This window comes from Idiotropiscis lumnitzeri, chromosome 11 (assembly GCF_059441095.1).
Source record: "Idiotropiscis lumnitzeri isolate Australia: NSW breed Sydney's pygmy pipehorse chromosome 11, RoL_Ilum_1.0, whole genome shotgun sequence".
In the NCBI taxonomy this organism is placed as follows: domain Eukaryota; kingdom Metazoa; phylum Chordata; class Actinopteri; order Syngnathiformes; family Syngnathidae; genus Idiotropiscis; species Idiotropiscis lumnitzeri.
This window is the reverse complement of record NC_142401.1, coordinates 11187942-11209199: the sequence shown is the minus strand read 5'-3', so window position 1 is coordinate 11209199 and position 21258 is coordinate 11187942. Positions and strand designations below refer to the sequence as shown.

At 40.1% G+C, this 21258-nt stretch overlaps 2 protein-coding genes across 3 annotated transcripts in view; both read left to right on the top strand.

Annotated features, from left to right (window-relative positions):
* LOC148327380 (sodium-coupled neutral amino acid transporter 3-like) overlaps positions 1–6347 on the top strand; it is a 32999-nt gene extending 26652 nt beyond the window's left edge. For both annotated transcript variants that reach the window (XM_088308328.1, XM_088308329.1), the window contains 8 exons: positions 294–352; positions 685–828; positions 2136–2215; positions 3055–3155; positions 3898–4022; positions 4820–4964; positions 5072–5175; positions 5457–6347. In XM_088308328.1, coding sequence (XP_088164454.1) covers positions 294–352; positions 685–828; positions 2136–2215; positions 3055–3155; positions 3898–4022; positions 4820–4964; positions 5072–5175; positions 5457–5561 — 863 coding nt within the window. In that variant the 3' untranslated portion in view covers positions 5562–6347. The remainder of the gene's footprint in view (positions 1–293; positions 353–684; positions 829–2135; positions 2216–3054; positions 3156–3897; positions 4023–4819; positions 4965–5071; positions 5176–5456) is intronic.
* A 3176-nt stretch (positions 6348–9523) lies between these two features.
* The window catches only part of LOC148327379 (guanine nucleotide-binding protein G(i) subunit alpha-2-like), a 44135-nt gene continuing 32400 nt past the window's right edge, over positions 9524–21258 (top strand). Inside the window, exon 1 of the mRNA XM_088308091.1 lies at positions 9524–10305. Coding sequence (XP_088164217.1) covers positions 10188–10305 — 118 coding nt within the window. The 5' untranslated portion in view covers positions 9524–10187. The remainder of the gene's footprint in view (positions 10306–21258) is intronic.

The window sequence follows — 21258 nt, the reverse complement described above, 5'->3', positions numbered from 1 at the left end:
ATTCATTTACGTAAAGTGGCGAAAAACCTGACTATAAAAGAGCGCCAAGTGGTGCAGTTTGAGTCAATAATGAGCTCCCTCTCCCGGCAAATCAAATCAGTAGGGAATCTTACGTTAGATTATCTTCACTGTCAGTAAATAGTAGATCCTGCCTCTCGCCTTTTGTCAGATTGGATCGACTCAGGCATGACCCGTGACACTGACGACAATTGAACAATTTTTCCGACGCTCAACTTTGGCAGTTCCACTGCACTTTCTACTCGGAGGAAGGCTAATGAACTGTTTTGTTTCAGGGTATTTGGGCTACACCAGTGGCTTCTCCTTGAGCTGCATGGTGTTCTTCCTCATCGCGGTAAGTCTAGTCAGACATTTGGTGTCTTTAGGATGAACGTAAACAGAGTCATAACGGATGAGCACATGCTGAGGCACGGTGATCACCTTGTAATGAGATTACTACTTTCACCTTTCCACCAGCTTTCGCGTTCTCTTTGCGTGCTGCTGTTCCAGGCTATGCTGATTGTCTGACTTTCACTGACCTACTTTTGGCTGTGCGAGCTATAATCCATTTCTCTCTCGCTCTCTCTCTCTCTCTCTCTCTCTCTCTCACTTTTCCTTTGAGCCCCTTCTCCGTATGCTAACTGCATCTTTAGAGTTCACGTTCAAGTCTCTTTTGCGCCTCTGCAGGTCATTTACAAGAAATTCAACGTCCCTTGCCCGTTCGTGGACTTTGCCATCAACGGCACTGCCGGCGGCCTCCTTAACATCACGGATCCCGGCGGGGCGGACGACCTCGCCTGCGTTCCCAAAATGGCCAACCTCAACTCTCAAGTAAGGTTCAGGCATGCCGCTCCTCCTCACTGCCACTAAGAGCCACCGCACTTGTGTCATCTCCAGCATGCTGCCAGCGACAGATCACAGTCCAAGCATGGTCACGCTTAGCTTGAAGCACTCTATCACGCCCGACGTGAGATTGAGGCATTTACCGAGATGGTCATGATAGGCAGGCAGGTTCAGACATCAAAGTTGGTCAGTGACCTCTCAACCGAACACTTTTAGCAGTGTGCTTAATAAGCACAGACGAGTGACCAAAGAGTTTAAGACAAGGGTTTGAATGACTTAAGATTTTGTTTTTGCAGTCCACTGTTATGTAATCAAAGTTGAGTCAAAGACAATTAATTGATGACCACATTTGGACCACAGGGAAACAAATAAAAGCATCCGGCCATTATCTGAGCCGCTTCACCTCACAAGAGTCGCGGGCGTGCTGGAGCCTATCCCAGCTATCTATGGGCAGTACACTAAATTGCTTGCCAAAGACGAACAACAATTCCCCTAAGCAAAAAAATAAAATAAAAGGATTAAAAGTTCTATATAGACATCATAGCCAGGTTACAAAATATTTTTTTATTTTTTATTAATTGCATTTGACGATAGACTTGCGTATTTTGCAAGTGGTTCTGCTTCCGGTCTCATTGTGGTAAAATATATCCAGCACGTTTGTATTGTATGTTTGCCGTACAAATCTGACAACGGTTTATAAAGCGACACTAATGTCGAGATCTAAATTGTCGTTATTACACAGCTGCATCTTTGGACGTAACATTTTGGTTCGTCACTTCATGCCGGTATACTTATTTTCCTGTGGTTCCGCTCTTCAGAATATTTTGAGACTTGTTGGCGATCAGATTCCCTGAAGATTGTGAAGTTAAATGTTATTCTCATCCACTGACTGCTTATTTCAAATTTCAACGTCGATGCAGCAAAGCAAAGTCGACTTGCTGACTATTCAACTAATCTGTTCAACTAATATAGACAAGAGTTTGACAGGATTTTTTTTTTTTTACATTTCAGCTCTCTCAACATTCACAGGCATTTCTATTTAACGTTCCAGATTTTTTTTTTTAAGTAATGTTAAAGAATTTAATTTACATATTGAACTAAATTGTGAGGTTAGCAAAAGCATCCCCCCCTTCGACATACAAGGCATTCTAACTCAGGGGGTTAATCAGAAGGAAACAATTCGCTCTCTGTCATGTGTTTTGCCGAGTAACGGCCAGTAAAGCGCCAAAATTGATGGTAAGACGTCTGGGATGGCGCTGTGGTATCTCTGGTGACCTTTTGGGGTTCATTTTCAGACTGCCTACACCATCCCCATCCTGGCGTTTGCCTTTGTGTGCCACCCTGAGGTGCTGCCCATCTACACAGAGCTACGCAAGTATGTGCTCATGATGGAAAGAAAGCTTCTGCTTCCTTTTTGGACTAATAATCTGGTGCCTAGCAAACAAGAGGGCTACAATGTCAACTTTGTGTTTGGCTGATCTCCTCGCACTTTGTTGTTTTTTGTTAATGTTTTGGCAGTCCTTGAATGACCGAGCATGTTGTTTGTGTTAATGTTCGCTTCAAAACACTGTTGCTTCCTACAATTACTGAGTTGAAGTGGGACCTCCAAAGTTGAATGCTACAAAAAGTGTGATGTACATTTGGATTTCGGTGGAAAATATTGATCAGAATTTAAGCAAAACCCAATTTCAAACAATCACATTGTGCTTTAATTTATTTAATTATTTATTTTTAATTTTTATTTAACTCATTCACTGCCATTGACGAGTATAGATGTCAAAAGGTCCATTCATTTTACCGGGGCTGCCAGTGAATAATTTAATGGTGGTTTACTTCCCTTTATATTTATATTGTCAACATTGCGCGAACAGTTAATTACGGTTTTATGACGTGACAGTTTGACAGCTGGAACAAAGTGCTCATCTGAACTCTTTCCCAGCTGGCTTTGTGACAGGATAGTGTCGTCCAACACAGTCACTAACACAAAATCATTCACTTTATATTATTTACTGTGGGAATATTTTGTTTTCAAATTGCAAGTCAATCATTGTGATAGTTGTCCATTAACTTAGGAGGTTCCACTGTGTGATTCCAAAGGCTGTGAAAACGTTCATGCCGCTAAAGCTAATGTAATAACTACTTTATTATGCGTTTCAATAACATGTGTGTTTGTGTATGTGCGTGATATCAAATGGCTATATTTTCATATTTCAGCCCCAACAAGAAAAAGATGCAGCATGTGGCCAACATGTCCATTGCAGTCATGTACGTCATGTATTTCCTGGCTGCTCTCTTTGGATACTTGACCTTCTATGGTGAGGAATGTTACCTCCTCGTTTGCACTATTTAACGATTCTTGAATGATTCTTTACCACTTGCGTGTTTTGAATTGATTTGGTGCTCATACTTGAGGTGTCAGTTTATTTTTATTTTACCCGACCTATGGCATTTTGAGATTACAAACGGCACATGGCGTAAGAATATGCATGCTCATTTACTGCCATGTTGGCGTTGTATGAATGGAACCAAGGACCACCAATAACTGCCTTATTAGCAAAAAAGTACTGGACTGTAACATTTCAGGCATGCATGTTGCCACCTAGTGGACATACATTAAGAACATGCCAATTAATTCAACCAAGTCAGATGTATCATATCTTTACAAAGCAAGGAATACATTTGAAAAGGAAGGCCCGCAGCTTGGCACTTTTATCGGCCTACCAAGCATGGGAGTCCTTATAATATTTGTCATGTGAATTTAGCTATTTAAAAAAAAATGTTAAGGAAGAAGTACTATGTTAATTACTTACAATTCAAATTATACTACAAATATTACAAAGTACTGCAATGTTTTTTTTTTAAATTTTGTATCTTTTAAATCCACAATCATTTATTTTTTCTCATGATCCATGAATAACCTGGCCCATCTATCAAATTAAAAATCAAATGTTACCGTTGAAGTGCAAATGTTTGCCCACATCTGCTATAAATGATCACCTGTCAGTTATTTTGAAGATGTGCATGAGCAGTGTCATTCTTGCACCTTTTACCATGCAGGTGAAGTGGAGGCCGAGCTGCTTCACACCTACAGTCGCATTGACCCGTACGACACGCTGATTTTGTGTGTGCGCGTCGCTGTGCTCACCGCTGTCACACTCACTGTACCCATTGTGCTCTTTCCCGTAAGTACAATCAATAAACAACATACTGGCTGTGTCAGAATAGCGGATACGGTAAACCCCAACTATAATTGACACCCTTCTTATATTTATTTTCGGATTTTTCGGATTATAAGGCAGAGTCTCTTTGAATTGGTCTATTTTGGGAAATTTCCATATATTAGGGCACACTGGGTTATAAGGAGCATTGCTGCACATTAAGGGGAATAAACCAGTAAAATAAAACAGTCAAACATTCCACTTCCATTCGACATCTGGACATAGGACGCACCAAATTATAAGGCTCACCGTCGGTTTTTGAGAACATTTTTAAGTACGACTTATCGTCCGAAAAATATGGTCGTTAATTTATTCAACAAAGATAGTGTTCATCACTGTCCGGTTAGCGCACTGGCCAAAATAACATGCTAACACAAACTTAAGTGACAAAACGGCGATGCACACTCACGCGTTACACAAACGATATCACAGTAAGTTATTAGATTTACTTTAAGGCATTTATTTACGTTAAGAAATGTTAGGCAGTATAGGCAAACTGTAATGGTAACATAGACTTGTTCGGATAATTAGTAGCTATCTATATATGAAAAGAAGCAGAAACTTGCTTTCTGATTTACCTTTAAGGTGCAGAAGGAAGGCCGGACAACAATACTAATATTCCACCAGATGTCGTCATTTATTACTTTGTCCTTTGCATGACACTTTCAATCACACATGAAAAAAAAGTGAATTTGCAAACGCGTGGGGGTTCACTGTAGTTGCTACTTTTCTATACGGTATGTCACGTCTCCTGTCATCAGGTACGAAGGGCCATCCAGCAGATGATGTTTCCAAACAAGACCTTCAATTGGCCACGCCACATCGCCATCGCATTCACCCTGCTCGCGTTCATTAACCTGCTGGTCATATTTGCCCCAAACATCTTGGGCATCTTTGGGATCATAGGTAAGCACACAAACCATGGGAAAAAAAACAACAAAAAACGCCATATTCTCAACCTTTAAATTCATTTCCTAATTTGCGTGTGTGTGTGTGTGTGTGTGTGTTTCCAGGTGCCACATCTGCACCTTGTCTTATCTTCATCTTCCCTGCTGTCTTCTACATTCGTATTGTACCCAAAGAAGAGGAGCCACTGCGCTCAACCCCCAAAATCCTGGTGAGAAGTCAACTTCTACAAGAAGAACATAGAACATGAAGCTTAGGAAGGTGTGATGACCGCTTCATTTTCTGAAGTAAAATGTCAACTTGGCCTTGTGTTTTGGTCGTCTAAGTGCGCTCAATGGATGCAACCGGTCCTCCAATATTTTCTGCTAACATGCTGCAGTCATCTTGACATTCATTTTGACATATTCCCAATTACTGTTCAGTAAAAATATACAAAGAAGCTATCAATTTCCGTCTGAATCTGAATGTAATCCTTTTCTGTCTCTCTTCTAGGCGGCCTGCTTTGCTGGGCTCGGCTTCTTGTTCATGATAATGAGTCTCAGCTTTATCATTATTGACTGGACTTCAGGCAGCAGCAAAGCCAGCACAGGCCACTAAATGGCCTTCAGCTGAGTCCGGGAATTGAACTTTCCTTTTGGTTAATTTAGTTGATGTGTTGTTATTCTTCATGGTTTCACTTTGGATCTTCCATAGAGAATTTTGGAGGAGTGACGGGTTTGCGAGGACGCTATTTCTCTGCACAAAACAAACTTTGTACTGTACATCCTGCCACAAAATACAACCGGGCAAACAGAGATCTTGTTTTTTTTTTTTTTTTTTGAAAGTTGAGAGGGTGTGCCTTGTTTGGGGAGATGTACTGTATATAAGATGGAATAGCAACAATGTAGGAAGCTTATTTCTTTCCACATTCATCTGCCACTGTACTGACTGTGAGTCCTTGGCATGTCACATTATCCTAATCTTGCTATCAGTGCGTCAGATATTGATATACACACATTCCTTTCAGAGCATTTGAACATCAAAAATGTACTGAATTGAAAAAAAAAAATCTTCTACAGTATATCCCCAACTTTCAGCTTCCGTCCAAGCCGTTGTGTAGCACGGGCAGAGCACATTTTTAACAACATTCCTTCCTCTGCGAATAAACTGGATGATTTTAATAGTTTCATATATAAATGTGCACCTAATCATTTCAGATTTAGCTCCTGGTTGTCCTAAAATGATTTAAAGTCAACACTAATACAAGTGGTGCTTTGAGATATGAGTTTAAATTGTCTTCTTTCTCAATTGAAATTAATTCAAACAACATTCATCTGTTCCACTCGCCCTCCCCAAAACATTTTATTTGCAGTGAGTTTTTAATAAAAATAATCACTCTCAATAATATTGAATATAGAATTGACTGAATTGAATATTGACATTTTAATGGACATGGTGCTGCTTCTTCTGCTGTGCACGGTTTAGCCACCAGGGGGTGGTGTAATTTACTCTACATTCTGATTGTGTCTGAGGTCACACCATTTGTAGGGATGTCTAAATGTCCAGAGAGGAAAAAAAATGTAGTGTTGTCAAGATTGCCCACACCGCACTTGGAAAAGTAGTGCGCTTCCAGTGGCATACTGGCCATTTGAAATTTTGGGTCTATTTCCGAGCTGGTGGAACCGCATGAATTAATGTAATTATGCTTGTTTAAGTCAAACTTCTGCTCTAAAGTCATTGCCAAAAAAAAAAAAAATCATCCCAACGATGTATCATATCGTGAAAAACTTAGGTCACACTTATCTCAAGGCACCACCGTTTTTTGTTTTGAATGACTGCCTATACTGAAGACCTCAAGAAAGTTACCTCTCAGTGTTCCTCTTCCTTGATGATTTAGAAAAAATGACGCGTACGTTGTTTCGGAGATAACCTAGATAACAGGGTCCATTTAAGCAGTGACTAGCAACAGTTGTGTCTTCACTAAAGTGGAAGTCAAGTGAAACAAATCTTTGCAATAATATGTTCTATGTGCCCCTACTAGTCTGAACACGATATTCTGATTAATACTGTCTGTGGAATAAGAATAAAGATGAATTCACCCGTTTTCAGCCATCTAAGGACACAGCTATTTTGACATTATGCTGCTCTCTGCTGTCGACAAGCAGTCATGTCAAAATGCCAATGTCACGTGACCAAACGCAGAAAACAGGTGTGCGGTGGCTTCCACTTTAATGTTCGCATCCAGCAATGGAAATGACAGACACGCAATACTGTTTGCAATGTTGCTGTTTAGCATTAGCACTTTCTTTGACTAAAAAGCACAACATCTCGTAGCGGTTCTTACTGACATCGTGTGGAACATGTGTGGGTGTGTCCCTTTTGTATAACACTATATTATGCTGTATTAATCGACCCAATGTAAATTACACAAAAGTAGCAAAGTGTCAATGAGTGTTATATCAAATATTACTTGAAATAACATGAACATTTCTAATTGTCTTTCTCCTGAGCTGTGTAATAGAGCAAAGGCAACCGATTTCAGTGATGTCTCATTACAAGTTTGTCATATTTATGAAAGAAAGTTATGCAGTGGTGTTAAATTTGAACATATACTCTCAAGTCAGAAGTGCAACTCAAGTGTTAAATCTAATCTATAGTGCAAATGTGTTTATGATGTCGCCAGTGGTAACTGTTGGCTCATGCTGCTCAAAATCATCAGTGATCTCGTCAACCTTCCTGTATTTTAACATTTGTTCACATTGTCAAAGCGGTCAGTGCTGTGAGAGTGTGTTGTCGTTCTTTCAATTTGTTCCATAACAAACCTTTTCCGTCCCCCATTTTGTCATTTACTGTGTGTTTGCTTATGAGGTTTTTCTATTCCTGTACAGTGGGATTCAGTCACTGTTTCTGTCGTCATTAAAATGTGTCTCAAAAATAGTTTGGTTATCCATGCACAAGAGAAAAAGCAACAAAAATGATATTAATAACTATGTGATCATCTGTTTGGGAGCTGATGCAGGAAGACCTAATTGAACCCTTTGTCAGCTCTCAGTGACCCACTTTGAGATGTATTAATAAAAAGTATTAAACGGTGACATTGGCCAGCATTTATAAATAAATGTAAATACATGTAGACCCTTTATATTCGATATGCATATCTAGTTTGTATAATGTAAATAGCTGTTACAGTTATAGTCAAATACAAAAATATATAATAATTTTCAAAGTGCTTTTAAACCTCTTGTCCTTCATTTGGTGTCTATTTTCTTTTATGTCTATATTTTAATATGTCGCTGGCAGTATTGTACTGTAAACAATGTTGCAATAAAGATAATAAACGTCCCTATTTGTGTCGATGATGACTGTTACTGATTTGTGTTTTGTAATGATTATACCGTTAAATGAACATTTCAACTGTAAACACACCTGTTTTGCTGCAGAAAAAAATAACAACACACCTTTTTTAACCTTTTCATTCACAGTAGAGTCGCATTCATATACAGTATGCATTTGTTGCAGTGACATTAATTTAAGGATTATAATATCATCCACCAGGTGTCGCCGTAGCCCTGCTGGAGAGGCCCTTAATATGTTGCGTATTAATTATATCTATAATTATATAATACATATGGTTCTAAATAAAATTGTCGCAATTGCACCGAAACAAGAATTTCGAAGATGAAAAAAACGTTCACTGTTGTGACCTCATGTTTGTGTCCAATTAACCCTGGGTTTAGGTTCTCGTAGACTCGCGACCATTGTAAGGATAAGCAGTACAGAAAATGGATGTATGAATACCGGTCATTTCAACTAAAAAAAAACTAACAAAAAACAAAACAACGACAATAGTTGTGTGCTTTAATCCAAATTACTTAATTTTAAATGTGAATTATTATTTTACTATGAAATATTTTACATACACTAACCTTTTTTTTTTACCTCGTCAATGAATGACCTTCCCCTCAGGTTGTTTTAAAAATCGAATGTGGCTCTTGAACACAAAAACTTGACATGAACCTAAACCAAAAAAAAAGATAATAATATATATAAATAAAATAAATACAAATAATAATAACACTTACTACAAATAGAAAGGCTGTATGAACAGTAATAATTTGGGACAGATGACTATATTTCCAATAAAGCACTGCACAGACCGAGGGGGCGGGCGCTCGATTTGTCTTTTTTGGGGGGAGGGGGGAGGGTGTAGTGACGGCTGTTGCTGTTTGGCGGAGTTGGAGATACTGATGGGAATTTCCGATTCTTTTCAGAGAACCGGCTCTTTTGGCTCAATTGAGCCAAATGAGCCGGCTCTTTCAGCTCCAAAATTCCCTTCAGATTTTTGTAGTTTACAATACAATACAATACAATACAACTTTATTTATATGGTTTACTTTATTACCCCAAAACAATTATGTTAAAAGACGCACATTTTTGGGGTTTATAACAGTCATTTGCTTTTATTTATTTGCTCAAGATAAAGCATTCCTGGTGTGCTCGTGGTCCCTCCCTCCTGTGTGCAGAATGAAACTGTCGCCCCTCCCCCCTCTTCTTGGCTCCCAATTAGGAGCCGTCTCTCTTCGTTCATTTCCAAGAGCCGGCACTTTGAGCCGTTTGGTTGGCGATCGACACATTACTTGTCGGACGGTGACTACACGCCGCTTGAGCCTGTGGTGGCTGGAGGGGAACTTGACCGCAGCCCCGGGTGTGGCTTCAAACGTGACAACTCTCCGCTGCGTAGAAAGAATGCGTTCAGTTCCAAATGAAGTAGGACGAAGATTACTCTAAAAAAGATAAAAACAACAACAACCGTTCAGCGTGAGCGTGCTTGCCGACTCTCCTTGATTAATCGCTTTTTTTTGATACAGCTGGAATACTTTTTTTTTCTTTCCACGGAACTTCCGGAGTCTTTTTTTCGTGAGTTTATCATGCGTTGAAGGAAGTTTCGAATTTGTTCAAACTAAACAAAGTTTCCTGCTCTCCGGAACAACAAAAGTTTTTTTGTGCAGCCTTCCAAAAAAAAAAAAAAGAGGCACTCATGCTGCTTTTGTGACCGAACAAGTCGCTCGATTTGACGGCTTAAAGGGGGTTCGGTGAAACGTCCCTCACCAAAAAAGGGAAGTCGCTTTACTCAACTTTAAATTCCCCCCACCACCGCTCCGAACAAAGGCTTCGAGCCTCGTATTTTTTCCCCCAGGTAATTTTATTACAAAAGCAGCAGCCCTGAAGCGAGCACTAGGAACCATGGGTTGCACCGTGAGCCAGGAGGATAAAGCCGCGGCTGAGAAATCCAAAATGATCGATAAGAGCCTGCGAGAAGATGGAGAGAAAGCGGCCAGAGAAGTGAAACTGCTGCTACTGGGTGAGTACTCCCCCCTGACCCCCTTAACCCTTAAAAGCCCAGCAATTGTGCAACAGAAAGTTGAATTGTGCATGCCAGTGACTGCTAATAGCTGGATTTACTACCTTCATTCATACCCTTAAACGTCTCACCAGTGGACAGCAGAGCTTTTTGTGTGCTTAACAATAAGATGGCCTCTGACACTTGCACTTTATGACCTGCAATTGACATTGCAGACACCCTGTGTGGCCTTGCATCATCTCACTGGCTCACTCACAAAAGCCCAGTTGAGAAATTGGTCAAAGTTTGGAGTCCAAGCAAGACCGTATGTCCCTCTCCAGACATGTTGGATGGACAGCAGTTTCTTTCGTGTCTCTTTGGACAGATCGGTAAATTGTTTGCCGGGTCAGACTACATCTGACTTATCTGCAGATAATGAGTGAGCTCCTGTTTGGTCAGAGGGTGAACAGCCCTGACTTTTCCCAGAAATGTTCAGACTGGAGCATGCTCACCTCTAGTCAAAACAAGTCAGGAAGAGAGTGAAGTACTTCCAACGCTTGCGGAATTCTTTTTTTGGGTCCAAGTAGGGGAATGTGAACGCCTCATTTCCATGCAGTCACATTCTATCCAATCATATTAATGTCTTCATATTTTTCTCACAGTTGAAATATGGGGAATGGAAATCATGCACTGAAATGCTTGCTTAAAGTTAACGTCCTGTGTTTTATCAAATCTCATGCTCAATGATTCAAATGTTAAATGAGCTGTTTGACCTCAATAATCACTTTGATGAACACTAACACGTACTTTTTGAAACTATCAATACTGAACGAAAATAGCACACAGCTGTGCGGCTTACATCATCTGGGGAAGCTCAGAATCAAAATCTCTGAATATGACAAGAAGTTTAACATTTTGAATAAAACAGTGTTCAGATCGCTACAGACTAGTTTTGCTAGTTGAAATGAGGTGAAATAAGTTTTGCTATGACCCACCAATCAGAGGATAGAAAAAAGATATCACTGAAGGTCAGCTTATAGAACTTGAAATATGATTGAAAACCTATGTTCAAAACATAAAATCCTGAATAAAGTCGAGGCATTGTCGTCGACTGCTAACGCTAGCTTCCTGCCACTTATTTGACGGCTGGCCATTTGACTTTGACTATGATCTCTTCGATTATCTTTCAAGTCAACATATTGTAATATAACGAGTACATTTTCACACTCGCGACTTTATTAAAATGGGACTTGTTAAAACATGTCCTGTATAATTAATAAACGTTCATGACAGCAACATTCCCTCTGGTAACAAATAGATTAAAGTGCAGTTTGCCCTGCGTCCTTATAAGGGATGAGTTTGACAATTATTGTTCCTCTTGTAATATGTTAATGTTTGTAAGTCTTGATACTCAACCACTGCTGGTGCCGACTTCTTAAATTCTGAATCAAGCACTTCATTCAGCGGGCCGTTATATCCTCTACGTTGCAATTTTAGCAGCTTCGTGATCACAGCTTCCCCAAGTTGATTTGTCGTCTCGTCGCCCGAACGGAACATAACAAAGAGAGGGTGGAATAGAAAGGCCATGTTTTTCCTCTCCTGGGTTGTTTGAAGACACGGCTAGTTGTTAAGTTGTGCCCCCGGGTTAGAAAGCTAATGATACACTCTGCCATGTACTGCTGGTTTCATATCAGTAATTACTATCCAGCGGAGTGTGTGAGAACTTGAGAAGGATTACACCGGAGCGCTTAATTCAAGCTTTGTTCATGAATTTTAGCTTAAAGACGCTCGGTTTCCAGATAAAGAAAAGATGGTGAATGAGTTGTGCAGCATTGTGAAGCTCATGTTACCGTTGTTTCAGCTGTATTTTTCAACTCTATGGATGGTCACGCTCCCTTTTGGGCAAAGCTTACATTATTTCAGTTGGCAGTCATATATCGTACGTAGCACTGAGCGTGAGAGCGGTGTGACACCCTTCAAGGGTGCTACAGCACACCTCCGACTATTCTTTTCAGTCGCCATTTAGCGTCTTTTGCAGCAGCTGAAAAAACTCTCACTTCTTCCTTTCTTTGGCCTCCTGACTGGAACTGGGCCGCTGAGCCAGACGTTGATGTTGGACTTCTAAGAAATGTTGATCTTAATCATTTTGTTCATCAGTCCATGTCATGAATCATTTCTCCATTGTGAATTCATTCAGACTAGGATCTAGATCAGGGGTGGGCAAACCTTTTGATTGGCGGGCCACGATGGGTTCTAAAATTTGACAAATGGGCAGATGGATGGAGTGTTTTGGTAACCTCACCTCATTGGAGAAAAAAATACATTTAATTTAAAATGAAAGTGATCAAAAGCATTACAACAATATATTTGTCTTTGAAAAACCACAGAATTTAGAAAATAAAACATTAACATGGTTTATTCATTTCATTTTTTTTCAAGTGCGGTGGACCGCATTAAAACGTTTAACGGGCCACATGTGGCCCCCGGGCCATAGTTTGCCCACGCCTGGTCTACAGTGTTGACTCAGCCTGTGTGCTAATTAGCGGCGTGCAAATCTGCCTAGAGTGACCACAGTCAGTCCTGAAATATATATATGTATTAAAAACAACTCTCAATTACTGACCAAAGCTTCTTACATTGTCAGTGAAAGGAGCGCCAACACGCCCATTCCAAAAAAAAAAAAAAACATGCATGGAAACGTCTTGTTTGGTAGTTCAGCTACATTGCCCCGGGGGAACACCATATTCTGCATGTTTTTTTTTGGGTTTTTTTTACCTCAGACTTGGCTAAAAAGATCTTAATATTCCCAACAAAGAACATTTTTAACTTGTATTTTTGAGCGCTGAAATTGAGTATATGGGAGTCGCACGTCACAGTAAATGGTGGCTTAGCTGATGCGGTATCATTTCGACAGGCTCAAGGCAGTTTTACCTGGGGTGGCAAAGGAGTGGCGGTGGCGGTTTCACTTTCTGCATTCCCTGCCAAGTTTCATGCCTGTTACACGAATAATACTGCAGCGAAACTTGTAGGCTATGCAATAATAATTCTCAAAAAAAATTTCCTAGTCGCCAATAGTAGCCCTGATTAGTCGACTAATGGCATCATAGATAAATCGCAGCATATTGCACTAGCAAGCAGCTGTTTGTACTCAACCATCATTAGTTTACAGCTTGACTTATTTAAATTAGATGCAAATTAAAGATAAAAACAATTAAGATGATAGTACATTCAACTTTTATTAAATTTTCAAGCTTGTACCAGCATTTCTGACATATTTATGGTGCAACTTAAAGGCAATACTGTGGCCGTGACATTTTGGGCTGTCAATTTAGTATTTTCTCAAATTGGAACCAAAAACTATGCACTGTGGTTACTGTTAAACTTTTTAATAATCCAAAAAGAAACGCTCGTAATCATTTTTCAGTCTTCTCAGGCATCAAGCATTTTTTTTTTAACGTAGAAGACAGTGAAATCAGATGAGTAAAATTAGGAAAACAAAAATGGACACTTATTGTTTTTTATTTTATATTTTTAGGTAACCTTTTTTTAAATCCAAAGTATTTGGCTTTGCTTCACTAGTATATGTTATTTAAATGCATTAAATGAACAAAATCTAAATGAGGTATGCACCCGAAACGCAAAAAGAACTCTTAAAAACTAGGAGAATTTTTTTTTTTTAATATTTTAACACTGTAATGTAGTTTATTGTAATGAAGTGGATGATGTGGCTTTTATTGTTATGTGTGCCATTGAGGAGTTGCGGCAAACACGTCATGTTGTTACCTTGAGTGCCCCAACTTGCGTGAATGCATCATCGCTCTGTTCACGTGTTAGGAATCCTGTGAGAATGAGCATGTGCGCTGTTCGTGTTTCGGCATCCCGATGGCCATACAGTAGTTGTGTGATGTAAATAAACGTGAGTTTACCGACTTACGTCTCTTGTGATTCCTGGAAGACGTTATAATGTATTTGCTTTTAAACATCAAATACTGTTGGAGTGAATTCTAAAGTGATTCAAACTTTTATACAAACTATGAACACAGTATTGGGATCATTTATGATAACATTTTGAATTTAAAACAAAATAGCATTTTAGACTAATTATACTATTGCTGTGCCGCTGTTTGCAGGTTCCACAAACCTGTTATGTAAACAAACTACTAAAACAGCACAATTGTTATCAGTTTTCAGTCCAAAATTGTCACGTAGACAACCTCTTCAAATTGAATCATATGTTAAAATGTTGAATTTTAGGCAGCATATAATACATATGAGGCCTGGGATGTTTACCTTCCTTCACATGTGAAGGTCAGGTGTATAAAAATCTTTGCGTGATTTTTTTTTTTCTTTTTTTTTTTTTTTAATCGCTCTCACCCTTTGGATGTAATTGTAAATCGCGTGGCACTGACATTAGCTGGCATACATGTTGTGAATTCCACTCGAGTTAATGGAATTTCTTCATTGTTCATTTACAGCCAGAACCACGATGAAACTAAACTTGCCGCTGCATTTGTTTTGGCACCAAAGAGCAGATTTAAAAAAAAAAAAAAAAAAAAAAAACTGCAACGTGGACATTTTTCTAAAATGCCAAGGCTTTCTGTAAATGCCGATCAGCATTGAAATGACCTCGTGACAACTTATTTTTCTTGGAGTCTCTGAAATCATTTGTAAATGTCACAGTTATGCCAAACTACTTTGTATTATTGTGGGTGCACCTATTTAAAATAAATAATCTATGGCATTTTTTTAAAATTAATGGTAAAGCTGCTGAGTATTGTTGCTTTAAATGTTTACACCATCGCGATGCATTACCTGGATTATGACCACGTTGCGTCGACACTGTGTGCAAACAAACAAATGTAATTAAGCGTTTTCCTGTAATTGCTCGAGAAAGGCTGTGATTGTTGTTTCCAGTCAAAGTCATTAGCTAATGTGACATGGACAATTTAATACATTCGATCTTAAACCCCTCATTAAACAGGTACTGCTCCCCAGCAGCCCCCCCGCCCGCCCTGCCAGGTCCGTGATTGACATTTAATCTCCTCCCAATTCTGCAACGGACCCGTGGAGATTTTCCCATGACTTTTTTTTTTGGCTCACATTTCCAGTTTTGCATAAATACAAAGTTCCTTGGCACGATGTTGCATTGTGAGAACACCAGCGTGCAATTGGAGAGTGTTTCTGCATAATACACAGTACACAATTGCACGCACACGCACGCTCGCGCGCGCACACGCAACCGAGCAGTCATTGTCGAAGAACACATCGTAGCAGAGATTTGACATGCACTGTTATGCAAATATTTTGGCGCACATGTTGCCTGCAGGCTCGGCAGTGAGTGATTGTAGCACTGATAGAGACAAACTAAAAATAAATGTAATGTTTTAAAGAAGTAGTGCGGAGGACTACAACTGCACATCAATCTACTTGATGACATGAAAATAGAAAGTTGTTCTTTTCCGGACATTGACCGTATTATCCTCCAAGGTTCAGTCTACAGCAGGGGTGGGCAAAGTTTTTGATTGGCCGGCCACAATGGATTCTAAAATCTGACAGCGGGTCCGGACCAGGAGCAGATGGATGGAGTGTTTTGGTCACCTCACCTCATTGGAGAAAAAAAATACATTTAATTTTAAATGAAAGTGAACAATAGCATTACAAAAATATATATGTCTTTGAAAAACCACAGTATTAAGAAAATAAAACATTAACAAGGTTTATTCATTAAATTTTTTTCAAATTCGGCGGGCCGGATTAAAACGTTGAACGGGCTGCATGTGGCCCCCGGGCCGTAGTTTGCCCACGCCTGGTCAACAGTGTTGACTCAGCCTGTGTGCTAATTAGCGGCGTGCAAATCTGCCGAGAGTGACCACAGTCAGTCCCAAAATACATATATTTTTAAAAAATAACTCTCAATTACTGACCAAAGATTCTTACATTGTCAGTGAAAGGAGCGCCAACACGCCCATTCCAAAAAAAAAAAAAAAACCACACACATCGATTCTGCCAGCTGGCTTCCGCTGCTTGTAGCTCACTTGCTGTTGTGCTGGTCCACCGCTTTTGTGGCGCTTAAGTGACGCATTAGGCATGGGAGTGGGGGGGAGGCATATTTGCTCATTATTTAACAAAAAAAAAAGTAGTCGTGCACCGTCTGCATAACTAGTAAAAGGGGGCCATCAGTCATGTAACATTAAAATCCGTATTATCCTCTACGACTTCAATAGTCGGTTTGTAATTAGCCATGCTTTAAATTAGGAAGTGACTCACTTTCAGTCGTAATTGATTTTTGCCCTCAGACACGATTAATCAATCCCACACAATTAGCAGAATTCCTAACAATCAGATAATTCATTACGATACTCATAATGACGACCAATTTGTGCTTTTTGCCGTGTGTGTGTTTTGCTTGGAAATGTTGGGCAAATGACCACTTCAACCTCAGGTGTTTCACTTCATTGCCTTTTTTTTAAATTCTGGAGACAGATGGCTTTATATTTATGTATTTTTTTTTTCCTAGTTTAAAACCCCCCAAAACAAAACATCTTCTGCAAAATCCCTCTCACTTCCTGTTTCCTGTTCCTTTGACTCATGACCTATTATGGCATCACACTGACTGATCTCAAGTAAGTCTGATTGAATTCAATATCCTCCTTTTGTTTTTAAACAATAGAAACATGAGTCACATTTAACAAAACGGCCTGCAACAAAAGGCCATTGCTAAATTCTGAGATGGAAATGGATGGCTGGATTAGACGTTATGTGGGAGCATTGTTGTTGTCATTTTTGTGTTGATGGGATCGACGACGAGCCTTTTTATTAAACCGGGAGCTGCTCGGTTTTCATTGTGCATCGAGTGAAAAATAACAGATCAAATTTAGCTTTCAGTAGAGACCCTTTTTCCAGTTTGTTGGCTGTCACATGCTCAGCGTTGCGTTGACTCCGACTTTCTCCCTGTTCTTGAAGTGAGCAACAGTCTTAATGGTTGTCAGGCACAATAACAGCCGGCTGGTTCCGTGACTAACATTTCATCTGTAAAAAAAAAAAAAAAAAAAAGTCAGGCTAACTTGTGGCGTACGCCAACTCGATTTCATTTCCATATCAGCTATTTTGAGATCCATTTTCAGTCGTCCGGCTTTATCAAGTGAGCTGATGCCGCATGTTTTCAGGCTTGTTTACTCAACAAACTGTGCTGCACAATTAGTTGTGTGACGCACAGGATGGCAGATCAGCGAGTGTGAATGTGCCAGGCTCGGATAAGGTGCAATTACATAGCGAGCGAGCCTTACAGATAAAGGCCGCCCTTGCCGAATGGGACATTTTACCTCATTGCATTTAACGCTGAGCAGTGCGTCGGCGACTAACCTGCTCGTTGTGTTTGTGCTGGCAGCGCATGATGTGGCCCTGAATTGGAAAAACAATCAATAATGGCGACAGCGCCATGTGATGTCATCCAAATGGCAAGAGATTTAGACGGTGTCGTTTTGTGGCGTGATGAAGCAGAAAAGTTTGTTGAAAGTGGTAGAAATGTGTGATTTTTTAGCATTTTTAATAAGAAAAAATTATTAGAATAAATCAGCCACACACACACGCGCTTCACTTGTGGCACATCTCCCACTTCCTATTTGGGCGCTTAGCAACCAGCGCCGAATATGCTCTGCAAATACTGACAGACCTGAATAAGCCCCCACCAACCTCCACACCCCACCCCAACATTTTCCTTTTATTCCTTTTTTTTAATGCTTTCATATTTCTTATTTTTAGTGGTAGTATTAAGCATATAAAAGTATGAAGGAATTCATAAGATGTTATGACTGACTCTCGAGCCTTATTTGGGGCGCGTGGCCTTTACGTCTGAAAATAAGTGAAGGAAGAGGAAGTGGATACTTAAGCATGTAAGCTTGCAGACAGTATGCACGCAAAACGGGAAAAGGAACTGTTGCAAGACGGACAAGCTGCTTAGCCGCCCCAAGTCACATTTGCTTTCAAATGCATTCTCTCTTGGGAGTGGCCAGTTCAGTAAATTGTTTTTGGGACGAGGATTAATACCTTGCAGTCCAAATTATGTTGCATCAAATTATTCATTTATTTCATTGATGTGTTGTGATTGATCATTTTTATATTTTATTTTTCAATATGTTTGTTTGTCGATGGTCTGGTTGTTGGATTGTCACTCCGGATTACTTCCTGGTTACCCTCAAATGATGTGTATTTTAAAAGCACTCAGCAATTTTTGATAAATCGAAATCCCCCAGTCTCCACAACTACATAATTTTTTATTTTTAGTGATTTGGATGAATTGACGCTTGAAACCAATCTGTACGTACCTTTTCCCTCGTCCTCCCTATTTTGCCTCCGGGCCTGATAAACTATTTTGCTTTTCAGTTTCCGCTCGGGACTTGATGGACATTTGGATGTGCAGTTCATGCAGTACTCCCCGCGCCGCTGTTTATTTTACCAGGGCTTTGCAAAAACACAGTTCAGCCGTCAAATTTGTGTCCTCCATCGCATCGCCACACACAATGTCGAGACCTCCTTCCCCGCCTCCCAGTCGTGCTTACATGTTCCAGTTCCTTTGGGGAGTTTAGGATCGGGCCTTTCTTTGTGCGATCATATCACTGAACGCGTACTGTAAACCATTATCCCGACTCACCCCTCCCACAGTCCATTTCCTCCTCGTTGCCATTATAGGAAATGAGCTCAGTTCACTTCCCCCGCCCTCCTCCTCATCCTCATCACTTTATCCTGTCATTTTTCTGAGTGGGAAGTTCTGGCACTTCTGGACTCCCCTTGGGGCAAGCACTCTCACATTCAGCTGAGATAAAGTACAGTACCCCACAACGGTGTAATGACAAAAGGGATCTGCCCGGTGAGTTGTTGTTTGTCAACAACCTTTTAGACCTCTTTTATTTAAAGAAGTAATAAATTCCTGCTTTGTGGTGATGACCGAGGGACACACACACACACACACACACACACACACACACACTGAACAAAGAAGCATTGTAGCCTTCTAATGAAGTCAGGAGTTGTTTTCAGAAGGCAGACCGATGCTGCGTTCTCACCAAATCCGTTTGAGCGTTCCGCTGCGCTGAATTCGCTGGCGTTTCGTTTTGAGTGTGACGTAGTTCGTCAGCTGATTGGCTGCCGCGTCGCAAAACGGGCGATTTTTCGGCGCTTCGCCCCCGCGTCACAACGCGCAACTGCGCTCACTCGCGTGAATTCCAACGACTTTAATTCAACCGCTCCGCCAGAAACGCTTGCAAATGGATTTGGTGTGAACGTAGCATTATGATACTTTTTCCCTTGGCAAAACCAGGTACAAAAAAAAAAAGTAATAAATGTTTTAAGTTTTGCCATTGTGAAAATTGGCTTTCCTGCATTTCATAACAAAGAAACTAGAAAAGGTATAAGTAAAAACAACTTATTTGCTTTGTTGCGCTAACTAACATTTTTGCTATAAATATCAATCATTTATAGATTAACGTTTTTCCAGTTGAAATGACATGAAATAATTCAGGCAAAAAAGTGTAATATTTCTGGTATTGGTCAGCTGGGGTTGCAGGCATGCTTAAAGGGACACTTCACTAACGTTGACATTGGCACTTATATAATAGGTTTGCATGTAAAAATGACGTCATGACTAAAATGCTACCCCCTAAAAGACTCTGTAATGATTTTCGTTTTGTTTTTTTGTGATGATTTACAACAAATTGACACGCCCCTTTTGGATCTCGGCTTATTTTTTTGTGTATGTTATATTTAGGGAACATTTTGCCACTAAAGTCGTCGTGTCAACTCCCAGGAGGCAGATGGCGGCCAGCAGGCCAAGTCGTCGCTTATGTCCTAATTTCTCCCAAATTAATGTATAAAAAAGAAAACGACTACTAATTTCTGTTTCCTGATCAAAAAATATATAAACCGAGCTTGTTTGTGAAAAAATGGGCCATTTTAGCTCGATAGATACTTTAAGCCAATGCCACTGATACTTTGGATTTGACGTACTTTTATTTTTATTTTTATTTTTATTTTTGCGGCCCCCAGTGTTACCCCTTTGAAGCTTAAAAAAAAGAAAAGAAAAAAAAAATAATAAAAAAATGACCCGACTGCGTCAACGCAAGGTCGCCGAGACAGTTGGCTCTGGAGAGAGAAGAAGGGGAATTCTGAGCTGCGGCCAAGCTGCGACAAGTGGGGTGCCTAACATAACCGAAGCAGCAGTTGGCCCATGAGGGGGTGAAGAATAGTTTAAATGTCACACTGAGTGAAGTATGTTTTTTTCCGTCAGGGGCTTCAGGATGATTATGTTGTGACAGCTGCACTTGGCAAGACTGTAACTTAATGGTTGATATGCGTCAGTAAAACTGTCTGGCCTCAGTTCCTTACTACTGACAAGTTGACAGCATTAATTTCGCACAATGTCGTATTATGATTTATTGTTATTTTTCTATGTCGACCTTTGTTTTATGTATTGCGTCCTATGTTTGCACGCCATTGCCAACATCTTTTGATGAACTCAAAAAGTGCATTGCTGAAAGGTCTGGCCTTACTCTTGTTGAAACAATTCCTGCCATAAGCAGCATAACAAATTGAAATCCGTTCCGGGTTTAACGGTTTTGCCGACTTCAAATGTATACGTCACCGTTCAGGCAATGTTTTGAATTCTAGTATTTAACAAAAATAGGGCTCGTTGTTGGATCTGTCTCGCAATTTAACATCAAATAAAGTATGGCACTCACCCTGCTGAAGTAATGGAAGCGGGAATTCCACAAATAGTCATAGCGACGCGCAATGGCTGTGTGCGATGACTGCAGCTGAGGCTTTGGTGCTGCGAGGATTGCGGTAATGACAGAATTGAAGCCATTTGCTATTTTTGAGCGAGGCGAGGCAAATTGATCTGTCGCATTTTTTTGCCAGACGTTTCATTTTGTTCACAGTGCTGCCTGCATTTGGGGCTGACTCAAGCAAAAAAATGCTTTC